General features: G+C 44.6%; 1 protein-coding gene across 1 annotated transcript in view; it reads right to left on the reverse strand.

The window, feature by feature from the left end:
* Positions 1–507: 507 nt before the first annotated feature.
* Positions 508–14,754, reverse strand: part of MTMR7 (myotubularin related protein 7) — a 45,422-nt gene continuing 31,175 nt past the window's right edge. Inside the window, exons 5-11 of the mRNA XM_008146228.3 lie at positions 11,344–11,453; positions 10,170–10,295; positions 8,440–8,489; positions 6,349–6,549; positions 4,353–4,493; positions 2,879–3,005; positions 508–1,077 (exon numbers count right to left, since the gene is read on the reverse strand). Coding sequence (XP_008144450.2) covers positions 715–1,077; positions 2,879–3,005; positions 4,353–4,493; positions 6,349–6,549; positions 8,440–8,489; positions 10,170–10,295; positions 11,344–11,453 — 1,118 coding nt within the window. The 3' untranslated portion in view covers positions 508–714. The remainder of the gene's footprint in view (positions 1,078–2,878; positions 3,006–4,352; positions 4,494–6,348; positions 6,550–8,439; positions 8,490–10,169; positions 10,296–11,343; positions 11,454–14,754) is intronic.

The raw sequence follows: 14,754 nt of genomic DNA on the forward strand, positions 1-14,754 counted from the left end.
TAGGTATTAGACCCGTGTTAGAGGAAAAAGTGAGTTATAAGTGTTAGCATTTTTTAAAAGGTGAGAAGAAATAAGATATTCCAAAAAAAGGGCAAAATTATAACAATTCAAAAAATATTATCTAAGGAAAAGTTAGAGTGATCATGAAACCTGAAAGATAAGCTGAAGCAATTACAAAGCTCCTCAGTTATACAAAATAGACCTATTAATCAAAAGGTTACATCTCAACACCGCCCTCTGTTAGAAGTATTTATGACAGGCAGGAAGGATGATACGTCAAATGTCTTAGGAAATAAAATATGCATCAGGAAATAAAGTAAGTGGGAAAAATGAAGATAATGGGTGTGCAGGCAAAGGGTCAGAGCACTTTTTGAGCTGAGCACATGCATGCTGTGACCAGGAAGTTTTATGTAGATAACCTTAGAGGTCATTCATTGTTCTGTAGTGAATAAAAACTTTCATAGACTAGAATGATTTTCGAAATGGGATAATATCCTTAATATTTATTTGACACAAAAGAAATGTCTACTTCCTGTTCTTCAACAGCTAAGGAAACTAAGAGTTGGACTTCCCCCACCCCTTCATTGCTATATTTTATAATTATCGATTACACGTACCATTTCTTGAGTTATTTTTTATCTTAAATTGCACTGTTCCCTTATTTTGGAAGGTGTTTCTTGCATGTCCTTTGTGTTGGAACTCCAGAGGGAAGCTTCAGGCCATTAGAAACACGGCTTCGTCAGAGTCCCGATCCTTGGTGCTGTCCTCGCTAGGCGCACACTCCCCTCCGCTGGGAGAGCGGCAGCTTAGATCCTCCACTCCGGACTCCTGATCGCTGTTGGCGGACAGGTCTGGATCTGAGCTTTTCAAGTTGTCCTGGGTTAGGATCAGAGCGGAGTCTTCGTCGCCTTGGGAGGGGCTCCTGGACGGGAATGACTTCATGTTCCCACTGTAGTCCTGGGGAGTGTTGGCTGCGCTGTTGTCCGAGGTGGAAAACCCCGAGGGTTTGCTGGGCTCACTTGGCTTGCTCTTCACTTTGGAGCAATTTAACTGGACTTTTTGGATTTTCTCCAGCCTCTAAAAAGGAAATAATTTCAGGGAAAATCATAAATAATCTATCTTTTTTACATATGCATGCCTTTAGTAATCATTACCTTCCAGCTGAGTTTAATGTTAAGGACAGGGGATTTAGGACCTGGGTTCAAAGGTACAGTATGACTTTGGACAAAATAATTAGGTCCTGTGAGGCTTGGTTGTTTCTTCTGTAATATAAGGATGATAATACCTGCCTCAGCGTTGTTTTCTATAAAATGCAAAAACAGTAACAGGAAGGCACCTGGTAGTCAGTAGTCATCCTTTCTATCCCTATATGCCACATTTTGTTTACCCATTGACCAGGTGAGGGACATTTGGATTGTTCGGAATGCATTTTACTAGTCTTCATCCTTTGATGTCAGCGAGGGAGATATTCATTCAGAAAGCATTCATATTAAGTTATGTGTCAAAGTACTGTACAGGCAGTGCTTGGGTTACGTTGGACTCGACGTATGTCATTTCATGGTTACATCGCCATCTCCCATTTATTTTTTAAAAAGTGCCGTTATTTCGACGTATGTACATATGTGCTTTATTTTTTTTTTATTATTTACCACAAGTAAAGGTCATGAATTATCTTTCTTTTAAATTTTTTTTACTGTTTCACTTCATTACTGCTGTGTGTGTGCTCCATGTGAGTGACGTAGGTGCTTATGTAGGTGGGTTCCGACCTAGGGCGAAAATCGCCTATGTCGCGCTATCTCTGATGTAACTCGAGGACCTACTGTACTAGGCAGTACAGATCCAGCTATAGGGAATTTTGTGTAGAGGCAGAGTTCCTATAATGTAGGAATTTAGAAGATGCAGAAATTATTTCAGAGGGCAGGGTGCTGTGGTTAGAGGGAAGAGATCAGAGGAAGCTGCAGGGAGGAGGGAGCATGCACAGGACTGAAGAAATGCAACTTGGACGTGATGGTTAGAGCATTCTGGCAGGAGGGACAGTGAGTAGAAAAACACAAAGGAAGGAAGGTGTCAGTTATGTATAAGAAGCAGAGAATGGTTAAATTTGAGCAAGGGGAGTAGTGGAGAATGAAGTGTAAAAGGTAGGTTAGACTTAAGTGTGGGAAATACTCATGTGTAAGGCTAAGGAAGTTTGTTATAAGGAAAAAAGAGTGAGAGGTTTTGATTACAGTGCTTTTAGAGAGTTAAGTAATTTTTATTAGTATTTTAATAAAAAGAATACTGGAATAGATTAATAGGATCATCAGCTTTTCCTAAAGCTTAGATATCTTTGGGAAGAGTAGATAAAACTGACCCAGTGATGACATGAGTGGACTTTGAATGGCAAAGCTTTTATCACAACTCTGAAATTCTAAAAACCTAACTTGTGCCTCATTATTAACTATATATGTTCTTTAATTCAAGGTCTCTCCGCCCTATGACAAGTCTCAGGGCACTCTAAACATTCCCATCAGAATCTCTAGGCTCAGAGCTCTGGCACCAGGATTTTTTATCTCATTAAGTACTAGTAATTAATTCTCCAGAAATAATTCATTTTAGTGCTCACAAATAACAGCAACAAAAAATCCTGACCTGTTGCGGGAACAGCTGAGTAGTTCAGCGCACTGTGGAAGTGAGCCTCAAACCAGATGTCTGAACGTCTGAATGTATTCAGTGCTGCTTAGGTTTGGGCTCCTGTTTTCTGGGTGCTCACCTGGGGGTCGGGAGGGGTTGTGTTTCAGGTTATCCACTGGCTAAAAATACGAAATGTGTGGCTGCGTTTCACATATCCTGAGTCCTGACAGGCTTCCATGGAGCAGCAGTGGTTAGGAAAGTGCCTCACCTCTTCTAGGGCCTCCAGCTCTTCCTCCAGCTGCTGCGTTTCCTCCTTCACCGCCATGAGGTAGTCGGTGACCGACTGTCGGGGCTGCAGCCCCTTCTCAAATCGGTTGTACATGCCACTCCAGAACCTGGAAGGGACAGCAGGGCTCCATGAGGCAACCATGTCATACTGTGAATTCACAGGCGCAGGGCCTCTCGGGCATCTCCCATCCCCCAGTCCCACAGCCCTAATAATCACCAAGTGCAAGTCCTGGGCTCAAGAAGCCACTCAAGGTAATAATTTCGTGTTGATATTTTCCTTTTGGGGGATCAGTAAACTTCTTTGGACAGAATAAATTCATGAATTTTATATATGGTATTGAGTTAGAAGGCCTATCATTTTTTAAAAAATTGAAGTACCACATGTTACTATTTTCTCTCTTTTCTATTTTTTGGTTTAAGAAAATGGCTCTTTGTTTTGAAGTAAACTTGGAAAAAGAACCTTGTAAATTTGAGGATTTAGCTTGTTTTACCATAACCACCAAAAATTTACATTTGCATTTGCAGTGAATGTTCCCCCTTTTTATCCTACACAACAGTGCAAACTGGAATGCCAGTGAGAATCGGGGACATCGTGGGCCTACTCTTTACTTAGAAAAGTCCTTTGAGGGCAGAGACAGGGTCGTTCATTGTTTTATCCACAGTTCCTGTAACAGGGCTTGATCCTCAGTCATACATTTGCTGACTGGCTGTTAATAAAACGAGTTGATTGCAGTGTGTCAGCAGCCCTCAAAACTACTGTTTTACACAAAAACATGGAGGCAATTCTTTATATGATAGAGTTAATATTCTGCTATAAAATTCTGGGATAATGATGAGCTTGAAATAATTAAGAACAAAAACTAATCAAGGAATAAAAACTATAGAGGAAGAAAAGCTGTGAGTGTTGGGCGTGGAGAGGGAGAAGGAATGGTTTCTCATTCTATCTGCATTTGTGCTGACCCGAGTCATCCTTCTGTACCGTACAAGCCTAGACAAGAAACAAAGGACAAATATAACATACATGCCTCGTATGTACTAGGAGACTGTAGGATGCCACCCTTCTCATCCCAAAGCACACAGTCGATTCAGCAGAGAAAAAAGGTAAACTATGTTGTGAGTCTACATTTAACTTACAAGACACTTGGCTTATTCCATCCATCTTTCCTTTCTCCCCCCACCCCGCCTTTCACTTTCAATTAAATTAGAACTTACATTTCTAAGATATCATTATTACAGAACATGAACTTCTAAGATAATTTCCTATGTAGGGGAAAGTCGAGGGAGAGGAGACACTGGCACAAAACCAGGTCAGATATTAAAACATCCTCCTTTGTTGTATTTTGTGTCCAAAAAAGCCTTGAAGCTCAGTGTTTCCTGCCCTTTGGCCTGCAATATTAAACAGTGCCAGCTCTGAGCCAGAACCCTTCCTAGTAAGGTCCCAGAGGTTCACCTACTTGTACATGAAGTTGCATGGCGTTGTGGGGAGACGAAGGATTCCCTGGGTCTGACTGTGATCAGCTCTAAAGAGAGGATTCATGTAGTCAGCCCGATTCTTCCACAGGTGAGCCCATAAAGAGTATGTTCTTTCTTGAATTCTGTTGTAAAGAAAATAGGCTTGAAAATGACCTATTTTGGTTCTTTTTCTGTTTGCGAGAAAGAAACATCAGTTTGTTGTTCCACCCATTCATGCATTCAGGGGTTGCTTCTTGTATGTGCCCTGACTGGGTGTCAAATCCACAACCTTGGTATATCAAGACGATGCTCTAACCAACTGAGCTACCTGGCCAGGGCTATCTTGATGCTTATAAATAGTAGACTATGCTATAATAATAAAAGCATAATATGCTAATTAGACTGGATAGCCTTCCAGACAAAGCCAGGGCTGCGAGGGAAGCTGGTGCTGGCAGCTGGGGGAAGGAAGGCCTACTCTTGCATGAATTTTGTGCATCAGGCCTGTAGTGTAATAATAAAAGCCTAATATGCTAAGTGTCTGGTTGGCCATTCAACCAATCAACGTGTAATATGCTAATGATAGGCTAAGGCAGCTCAACCGCTCGCTATGACATGCACTGACCACCAGGGGGCAGTCGACTGGTTGACCAGTCGCTATGATGTGCCATGACTACCAGGGGGCAGACACTTCAACTGGTAGGTTAGCTTGCTGCTGGGGTCTGGCCGATCGGGACTGAGCGAGACGGGCTGGACATGCCCTGGAGCCCTCCCGCGGTCCCTCCCTGGCCCCGATTGTGCACTGGTGGGGTCTCTCGGTCTGGCCTGTGCCCTCTTGCAATCCAGGCTGCGGGATCCCCCGCCCCGGGTGCACGAATTTTGTGCACTGGGCCTCTAGTGTAATATTAAAGCTAGAAAGGGACCAGTAATTATCTATCACATGTCCGTGTTCTGTAGCAGGGAAATTGACACTTCGTTTCATGGCGTAGCAGAGCACTAATATCAGCTCCTCTGCTCTCTGTACTGAGTGTAAAATAAAACTACTATGTAATTTTTTTTACCGTAAGTATTCATAAGCTTTTATTCTTTGCCAGGTATTATTTAAATATGTCTATGTTTTCTCTCATTTAATCCTCATGGAATTCCTGTGAAATATGTCTGTCTTACAGATAAGAAAACTGGGGCTGAAAGAGATTAAATAGTTTCCCAAAGTCACATAGCTAGTGAGTGGAACAGCCGGGATTCAAACCCAAACACGTACCACTAAAGTGGCTATCCTATCACAGCCAAGCACAAAACTGTCCGGGAACACAGCAAGCTTGAAGGGCGCAGTCTGCTGCTTCCAAATCATTACCATCGACCAGTAAGCACACTTGAAGTTCCTTGCAGAAGCTAACTAGCATCCACGAGAAAAGGTCATTTTCTTTCTGTTCAGCCCATTTTATGTGAACAGACCATTTCCAAAATGAAATCTGATATTATATAGACCACAGTTAAAATCATTTTAACTTTATGAGAATTTCAAACATTTTCTCTCACTTGCAGTTCATAAATCACTTCGCTGTTTTTAAGTTTTCTACTTTACAATTTATTTAAAGTTTAAATTTCATCTATTTTTTCCCTCTGGATAGGACACTACAGTTTTAGCCTAAATAAGAGAGTTTCAAATTTGCTTTCCCAGTTATATTTACAATCCTTATGTGATTATATCAACCAAAGAGGTCTGTTTCCTTTTAAATGCAAAAATCACTTTCTTTGACTCTAGAAGTTTCCTTTCAATGTTAGTGTGCCAGGTCTGCCAGCCTGTGTGGATATCAGGAAGAAGCTGGGGGAAATGAACTTGTACCTACCTGTGTCGGATGATTCATTTATGAAGCATTATGTCAGGAAAAAGGAAAGAGCTTGAATCCGTCAGTATAGGTGTGTGGCTAAAATGGTCTTCCACGTTATGAAAGGGCATCTGAAGTTCTCAGTCACAAAATTAAATACCCAAACACTTACTTGAGTTCTCGTCTCTCCTTCTGACTGTTACATAGGAAGTTTCCGAACTGGCAGGAATATATGTGATGTTGAATGTGAATCAGAAACCGCTCATTAAACTCAAATGCACAGGGAAATTGTTCCATTAACTGCCAGACACACTCGATGAACTGGTCAATAACTGGAGAGATTTCTTTTGGATCACCGTCTAGATTGCCATATCTATAAAATAAAGTATTAGAAAATTTTTATAGCCAGTTATTTTGTTTGCTTTTTTAATTAGAAAGCTATAATGTAAATACAACACAACCATAAAAGCTACCCTAGTTCCTAAGTAAATCTTAGCTTATAAATCCAAAATCCAGAGAAGTGGAAAAAAAAATTTCAATTTCAGGAGAAACTTAGTAGTGAAAATTTCGGTAAAGAAGGGAAACACTCATGTTAAAAGTACATTAAATTTTAAAAGTACACTAAAGCCTGGCTGGCGTGGCTCAATGGTTGAGTCTCAACTTATGAACCACTGTTCAATCACAGTCAGGGCACATGCCTGGGTTGTGGGCTCAGTCCCCAGTAAGGGTCGTGCAGGAGGCAGCTGATGAGTGATTCTCTCTCTCCTTTCCTCTTTGAAATCAATAAGTATATATTGGGGGGAAAAGGGTACATTAGAACTTTTGAATAAACCTTCACTTTGTTTCAATTAGTGAATTATCTAAGCAACTTTAGAGTTTTTCACTTTTGCATTGTTTTGGAGGGAAGGAATAAGTAAAGACATCTTTAAAAAATTGTGGTTTCCCAAGTTTCTAGGGATATTTCTGTTTCTAGAACAGTACTAAAACAGCATGTAATTATTTCCACGTGACCACAGATTCTAATATACCTTTATATCGCTCACATCTTTGTTTTTTAAGAGTACATCAGAGAATCTTGAAACTACTTTCAAGAGATCAGAATCTAAATAAAGAGTAGTCTCTTACACTGTTGTTTGAATTTCGGAAAGAATACAAAAGGGGTAATTTAACTGTAATCAGGTATAAAATAATTTAGAACCTCATCTCAGCAATGGATGATCAACTTGAGGAATAGAAATGAGTAAGGATTGGTTTACTTTTTTTTTCGAGAATGGAAACATTAGATATTGTCTGGAAACTTCTCGTTTCAGTTCTACTCACCTAAAAAGGATTGCCTAATATACTCTTTCCTCATAAAACAGTTATCCATCTGGGCTTCAGCATTTCCCAATTCTTTCCATATGTCCTCTATCAGAGAGTTTAACTGCTTAGCACATACAGTCAGAACCCCAAAACTGATGGTAACAATGATATTAAGGTTACTTGTTTGGAGGCTTTAGTTCATTTGTAAAATGGAATAATTTTGCTTTCCTGGAAAAGTAAGTACCTAATTAAATTATTAGCATGCTGCCTAAATTTAAACTTTAACACAAAGGGCTAGAGTACACCAGCTATAACATTTAACATTTTGGAGGCGAGAGAACACAAGTCAGGCATTATCATCCACACCAACAAAATGCGGCTGGGGTCTCCCAAAACAGTAGCTTCTGTGCATCTGAAAGCCTAATATACGGGCCAGGCAAGGAGTCAGGCTACTTATGGATACTTTAAAAAAGCCCTTGCTAGAACCTGTGGAATGGGGAGGGTAGCCCCGTTTCACAGATGGGGATGCCGATGCTCAGAGGGGACAGACACTTGAGGATACTCAGCTGGTAAATGCCACAGTCTGCATCTGTCTGGCTGCAAAGCCTTGGCCACTGTCATGCATTTCCTCCCCAGAGACATCACCCAGGACACAAGTGCCTCAGGACAACCCAAATGGACTCCCTTAGTGAAAGATTAAAGAAAACTTCCGTAAGTCTTTCACAACTTGCAGCTTAACGTGCATGTCTGCCCTTCAGAAATGGAATATGTAGCACTAATTCTCATCAGGAGTACTCAGAACTTCATTTATCTGTGATACAACGTATACAACGAAATTTTAACTTTTTTATGAAGATACACAAAGACACTTAAAACTATAAAGCTATTGCCCCCAGTTAATTGAGAACTTAAACATTTTTTAATCCTAAGCATTTAAAACAGATTTTTAAATATTTCTTACCTGTGATTAAACTTATGGCCAAAGGAGATCCAGTCCTTTTCAATTAATACCTACACAAGGAAGAACATAAATATCATGGAGGGAGGCAAACCAGGAAAAATAAGAGATCACAAGGATTCAGAGGTTCTTGGAGTAGAAGTCACTATCTTTGGGTAACCTGCAATTGAATGAGCTCTCTTTATCCATCAGTAGAGATGCGTTTCAGAAGGGCAAAGTTGAAGGTCATCCATAGGAAAAACAAACGGGAATGGATATATGAAAATGTTAGTACCACCACCCACTGAATGCTTGCTGTGAGGCACAGTTCATGCTGCTTCTTACATGATCTCATTTCACTGTAGGGTAGGTATTATCGGCCTCTCTGCAGAAGGGGGAACTGAATAGGGGGTTAGATCCTCACCTAAGCTCACACTACTAGGAAGTGGTGCTTCTACCTCATAACCTAGCTCTACGCCAAAGCCCATCTCAACCAAAACCAACCTTCTTACAAGAAACAACTTGGATGTTTTCCCGAGAGCTTTACTCCACTTGGGAAGAATTGTAAAACCCAGAGATCTTTCCTGTGGATTAGAAGAATTCTAAAATGATGGGGGCATAGTAGGAGTTTCAGCCCTGCTTTGGAGTGAGGGGGTAATATGAGTTTCAAAAATTGTAAATGATACAGAATTATCCCATCAGTATCACCAATGCGCTAAGCTGGCCAGAGGTTTCCCCTTAAAAAAATACGGAGTGGTTGAAGTTTGTCCTGGACAGCTCGCAAACTTAACGGGACAATCTGAAAGGGCCGGTGGTGATGAAGGACGCCCTCTGGTGGCTGTGTGTGTTTCAGCACCCCTCCACTGTCCAAATATACAGGAGGGGTCCAGCCCTCTGACCTCAGTGCAGGGAGGGGCTGAGACGGAAGTGGCCGTTCTCTGACACTGAAAAAGAAAAAGCCCGAGAAAGGAAACCTGCCTCTTGTCCCCGAGTGTCAGCTAATATCCTGGATAAAGGAGATCTTCCCATAAAGACACCCCATGTGGCTCGTCTGTCAGCATCCGTCCCTAGCACGGATTCAGGACCCACTGAAGCACTTCCCACCAGACCATAGCAGGAGGCAGGAGGCAGGCATCTCCCAGTTGCCAGGAGGTCTCTGCGGTCATTTTAAGAAAATGGTTCCAGTGTGGTCAAAGCGTCTCCACTCCAGACAGCTATCCGGACATTCTGCAGTCGAAAGCAACGTGCCACATTCTGATACCCAAAGGCTGCAAAATCTAAGAGGATGTGCTCATAGCTTCAGCAGAGGCCACATAAACACAGATTTTCAACACTGTCACCCAGAGTTGTAAAGGACTACTTAAACAAAAGCAGTAAGTGGGGGAAAAAACACAACAGCAGTTTTTCCTCTCAAGGACTTTTTTGCATGCTCTATATAGAAAGTTTTACCTCCAAATTTTTACAGGTTTGAAAAGTTTTTGTTATATTCACACTACTTCAAACTTGAAATTCCTATGAGCAAGTGCGGTGTACAACTATTTTAAAAACTACTGAATATATTTCATATTAGCCCCTACATTCACATTTAATAGCACTGGTTTTTTTGTTCCAACATCTTGGACATTTACCCCTTTAAGCCTATTTCTCCTTTAATTCATCTTGCCGATCTAAGAGAAAATGATGTTGATGAGAAAGAAAAGAAAACATTGCCCACAGTTACATGCAGGACGCTGCGTGGGAAGGGGCCGACTCACCATGAAGCCCTTGAGGGTCCGGTAGTGCGGGTCCAGCAGGAGGCTGGCCACGGAGCACACCTGCGCCGTCCTGTCCCAGCCGTCCGAGCAGTGCACAAGCACGCTCGCCCCTTCCTCTGCAACTGCCTGCAAAACGGGGCCAGCGGAGCCCACGAAGCACGGCCGTGAGCACGGAAACCTCCTCAGGACGCGGTGCGGGTTCATACTTGCAGCAACGGACAAAGGAGCCAACGACTTCATTCATTTAGGGTTCCTACCCCCATCTGATCGATGCTGGCGGCCAGCGCTCTCCCTTCCCGGGGCACTAGATCCGGAAGCGACCACGAGGCCACCTCGCTGAGCATGTGCACTGCACCATCCATACCGCGTGCGGTACAGACACCTGAGACACCTGCTAGCCCACCTGTGACACCTCCCCCCCCTCCTCTCTGGGCTTCCGCCTTAAGCCTTTCTCCTATTGAAATTAGGGGTCTCCTACTGGCCTTTGCCTTTTTCAAAAGGAAAAAGACAAAAATAATAAATGGTAAAACTGTGAAGTCAGAGATAAAAGGATAAGAGCCAAGTAATGGATCCAGGGTTGGGGGAAGGGAGAGAAAACAGGTAAAAATTATAGCAGCAAGTTTGCTGCGAAAAGTATTTCTATTTGCTATCGCAAATGCGCACGCAGGATTTTAGCTGAGTAGACAGGAAGCGGACTAGGAAAGGGAGATGTTGTCACAGCACTTGGCACTGCCTGAAACTCTCCTTTTGCTCCTTTTTGGTCTCCCACCCCAGAATGTAAGCTCCGTGAGGAGACCGGCTTATTCCGCATTGCCTCCTCAGCACCTAGAAAAGCGCAGTGCAGGACACTAAGGAAACGTCTGCCGAAGAAACAAATAAAGGACTCCATCCCTGAAGTGGATGCACTCGCCTGCACAAAGAATTCTCTCCTCCATCTGGGGCCAAGCCTAACTGCAGAGAATATTCTGTATTTTACCACTTGGCTGCTGTGCTGACATACTGTCCGCTAACTGAGCACAGCGGACCTTGCTCACAAAATCGCATCTCCAGCCGGTGAACTTGGAGGTGTGCACAGCAGCTCCCCTCCGGCGGCACAGCCACGCACAGGGCAGCGGGGGAGGGCAGAGTGCGCTGGCTGGCCTGGCCCTTCGCTTACTTCTCCGCCACCACGTACCTTGGCAATGAAAGTTCCTGCATCCATGATGGCCTTAATGTGCCTTAACCAGCCAGAGTTCTCCAGGCCCCACAGAAAGTCGCTCATGGAGGGAGATTTCAGCTCACACACTGCAAGATAAATTCTGTTGTAAAAGCCAAATCAAGGCACTCTCATTATACATGTGATCATGTTGTCGGTAGTTTAATGATTCCTTCACTGTAGTATTTTCCAGAAGACTTACGTTCAGGTAAATGCCCAAACTTACTTGATTCTATCAAACCATTTCAAGTGAGACTTCTGTTTCCTTTGGCCATGGGGGATGGTGCATAAGTTTAAAAGTATTCTATGTAGCGATTAGACCCTAATATTAATGAAAATCCTGGAATATTACCATGGTGAAGGCCCAGCGGGGGTCTATTTACCCTCTTAGCATTGAAAACGGGTCACCCCGGAGCATGTGGCGAGAGGGCTGGGGCGGAAACGGTCCCATGACTGGCCCCAGCACTTTCCAATGAGCACGCATCCTCCAACCCCTGCAGTTGGGATTACCGAAGAAACGGCAGCTCTCCTCAAAGTCTTAAATGCACGTGATCGAGCAGCTTTGCCAACAACTCCCCGCAATGGGAGTAAAGCGTGTGAACTTAAAAATGAGACAGCGGACTGTGGAACTGCTTCAAGAACCTCAAGTTAGGGGTTTCCCTTTGAAAATGGAGAAAACCGAGGATCCCAATGAGATCTATATTTACAGAGTTAAGGTGTGTACGCACCTCGACGATATTAGCACAAGCAATTAACCTCTGGAGCTTATCTTTTAATTAACATAAAGCTGTAGAGCTAGTGTTCTGACTACATACCACAGATATTACATTCCAGTTATATATTTATGGGTTTTCTACTTATAAAGCCCTTTGAGGAGCCCTATAAATCAGCCACTGAAACTTAAATAATGTTCCACAGGATTTGGTTAAGTGTATTGTCTTCTGTGATGCCGGGAGCAGGGGCCCTGTTTCCTACTCCCAGCGCTGTCCGTAAGTTGCTGTTTCATCTTGCACAAGGCATTCCGCCCTCCCAGCCCCGATTCCATCCTGTTTAAAACGGGGAAGGTGTACGAGATTATGTCTAAGTACCCTTCCAACTTTAAACTCCCAGAGTCAATGTTGTGCGTTTGGAATACATAGCAACCATCAGTGACCACATTTATCAGATACCCTCCCCTAAAATATGCCAGATATGAGGGCTCACCCGTCCTTCCCACAACACAACAGCCACCAATAAAGGACAAGTAGGGAGTTCTGAGTCAGATGCCTGCAGCAATGAAGGGAATAACACGGAGATTCCCAGCAGAAGGCCCTACTTAAGAACCCATACTGCCCAAATCTCGTTTAGGCAAGATCCCCATCTCCCTTCCAGACGCCCGCCTGGAGCGGAAGCACAGCTCCAGAGACCCACTGCGCGCTGGCGACCTCAGTGCCTCTGGCTGGGAGCACTGCCCCTTGGAGTGTCGGTGCTGGCCCCTCCCCACCATCACCGGCAGGTGGGGGTGGGAAATGATCTGAGATACGTTCGTGGAGTGGAATATGGCACAGCTGTCAGATGAGTGAAACTACATCATATGGGTGTCTCAAAGATGAAATGTTGAATAAAAAAAGCGAAAGGCTACATAGTATATGTAAATTTTAATACAGACAAAAACAATATAACGTTATCTGAGGATAACCGTGGTAAGGAGGGCCAGCATACACAGCAAGCAGTCCCTGACAGACAGACAGACAGACAGACAGACGTGCACAGGACCTACAGGTCTGGATCAGCCTCTGGCCCAGGCACTCAGCAGGCTGCTTCCAAGGTTATGGTGTCCTCTGTCCTTTAAATGTGTTGTTTTGAAATAAAAAAGGAAAAAGCAATGTAACAGACACTCTGACTGGCCACAGTTGCTTCCGATGAAAGAAAAAAAGAAAGGAAATCACGTTACAACTAAATTGCATGTTTCCATGCCATCCTGCCGCTTCCCTCGGGTGTGTTAACATTGCCAAGCAGGCTTTTGTCCCTTCTCTACTTACACGCCTGTGTGTGAGCGTGGACAGGTAGTCTCCCCGGACCCCTGTTCGCTCAGCTGTGAAGTGGGGTAGTGACAGCTCTCATGCACACTGGACAACGGAGTGTAACAGGATGGGAGGTGTGGGAAAGGGCGTGCTTGTCTTTCGTAAGGTGGCAAAGGCGAGCAGGCTCCGGACGGAGCAGCCTGCCAAGGCAGGTCACGCGGGTCGGGGAGGAATCCACTCAGACGGTGATGCTCCCGGAGCAGATTCCCAGACAGCCCTGGGGCAGACCTGCCTCCGATGTGCCCCTGAGCTCGGGGAGTGCCCAGTCTGCAGACAGACCGCTGGGTCTGCTGCCCCCCTGAAAGCAAACACCCCCTGCCCTCCCAGCCCGGCCTGCAGAGATCTGGCCTGGTGGCAGCCCAGCAGTCGGGCCAGGGCCCCCCTCTCTGGGCACACCACCCAGCGGGAGGCACGCGAAACCAGCACCCCTGTGAGCGCTCCCTCCCTGGGCGCCTCCCTCCCTGGGCGCCTGCTGTTCGGTCTTTTGGTCCAACCCCAGGCCATGACCCGTGCTCAACCCTAACGCACACACATTCCACCACGTACAGCTCCAGGACTCCACTGGTCCTGCCCACCTTCCACAGGAGCCTTCTCTGGCAAACGGTCTGGCAAACACTCAGCAGGCCAAACTTCCCTGTTGTTATGGCAGGGCGCAGGGCGAGTTGGCATTCTTGCCTATTTAAAAAAACGACCAGGGGGCCTGAGGGATATCTGGCGGCTAAACTCGTAGCTCAGCCCAAGAACAAATGATCCTGTCCACCTTTTCTTCCCCACAAGGCAGGGAAATGATGGCAAGTTAAAAATAAAGACACCGGACTTCCACCTAACCCGGCGAGGCCCTGCCAAAGGTCAGCCGGGGTGTTGGCTCGAAGACAGGGCCCTAACACTTCCTGCAGGAGAGACCGCCCCAGGCCGGCCGCGTGCCCACAGCCCGCTCCTCCCCTCCCACAGTGGCTCCTGGTTCAACATGTCTGCTTTCAGGAACACGGACACTGTGGACAAGAAGTAAAACAACCTCGCCAGGTTCTTCAAGCGAGGTCACCACGGCGGGTGTGTGTGTGTCCCGAACGCTGAGCGGAGTGGTAACAGCAAACAGCTCTACAGATGACTCATATGCAGGGACAGATGGGGGAACACTTGAGACTGGAACAATTAGTGCTTCAGTTTTTAAATATAAAACTGGTGGGTCTGTTTGGATAAACTCAGGATAAGGCAGAAATACTGATTTGTTCACTCTCGTTGCCAAACCCAAACCAATATTTACACACCGTTTTGCTGAACGAAGTTCATTTCAGCTGACATCAGAGGCATATGCCACCGATGAGAG

Source organism: Eptesicus fuscus, chromosome 8, assembly GCF_027574615.1.
Source record: "Eptesicus fuscus isolate TK198812 chromosome 8, DD_ASM_mEF_20220401, whole genome shotgun sequence".
In the NCBI taxonomy this organism is placed as follows: Eukaryota; Metazoa; Chordata; class Mammalia; order Chiroptera; family Vespertilionidae; genus Eptesicus; species Eptesicus fuscus.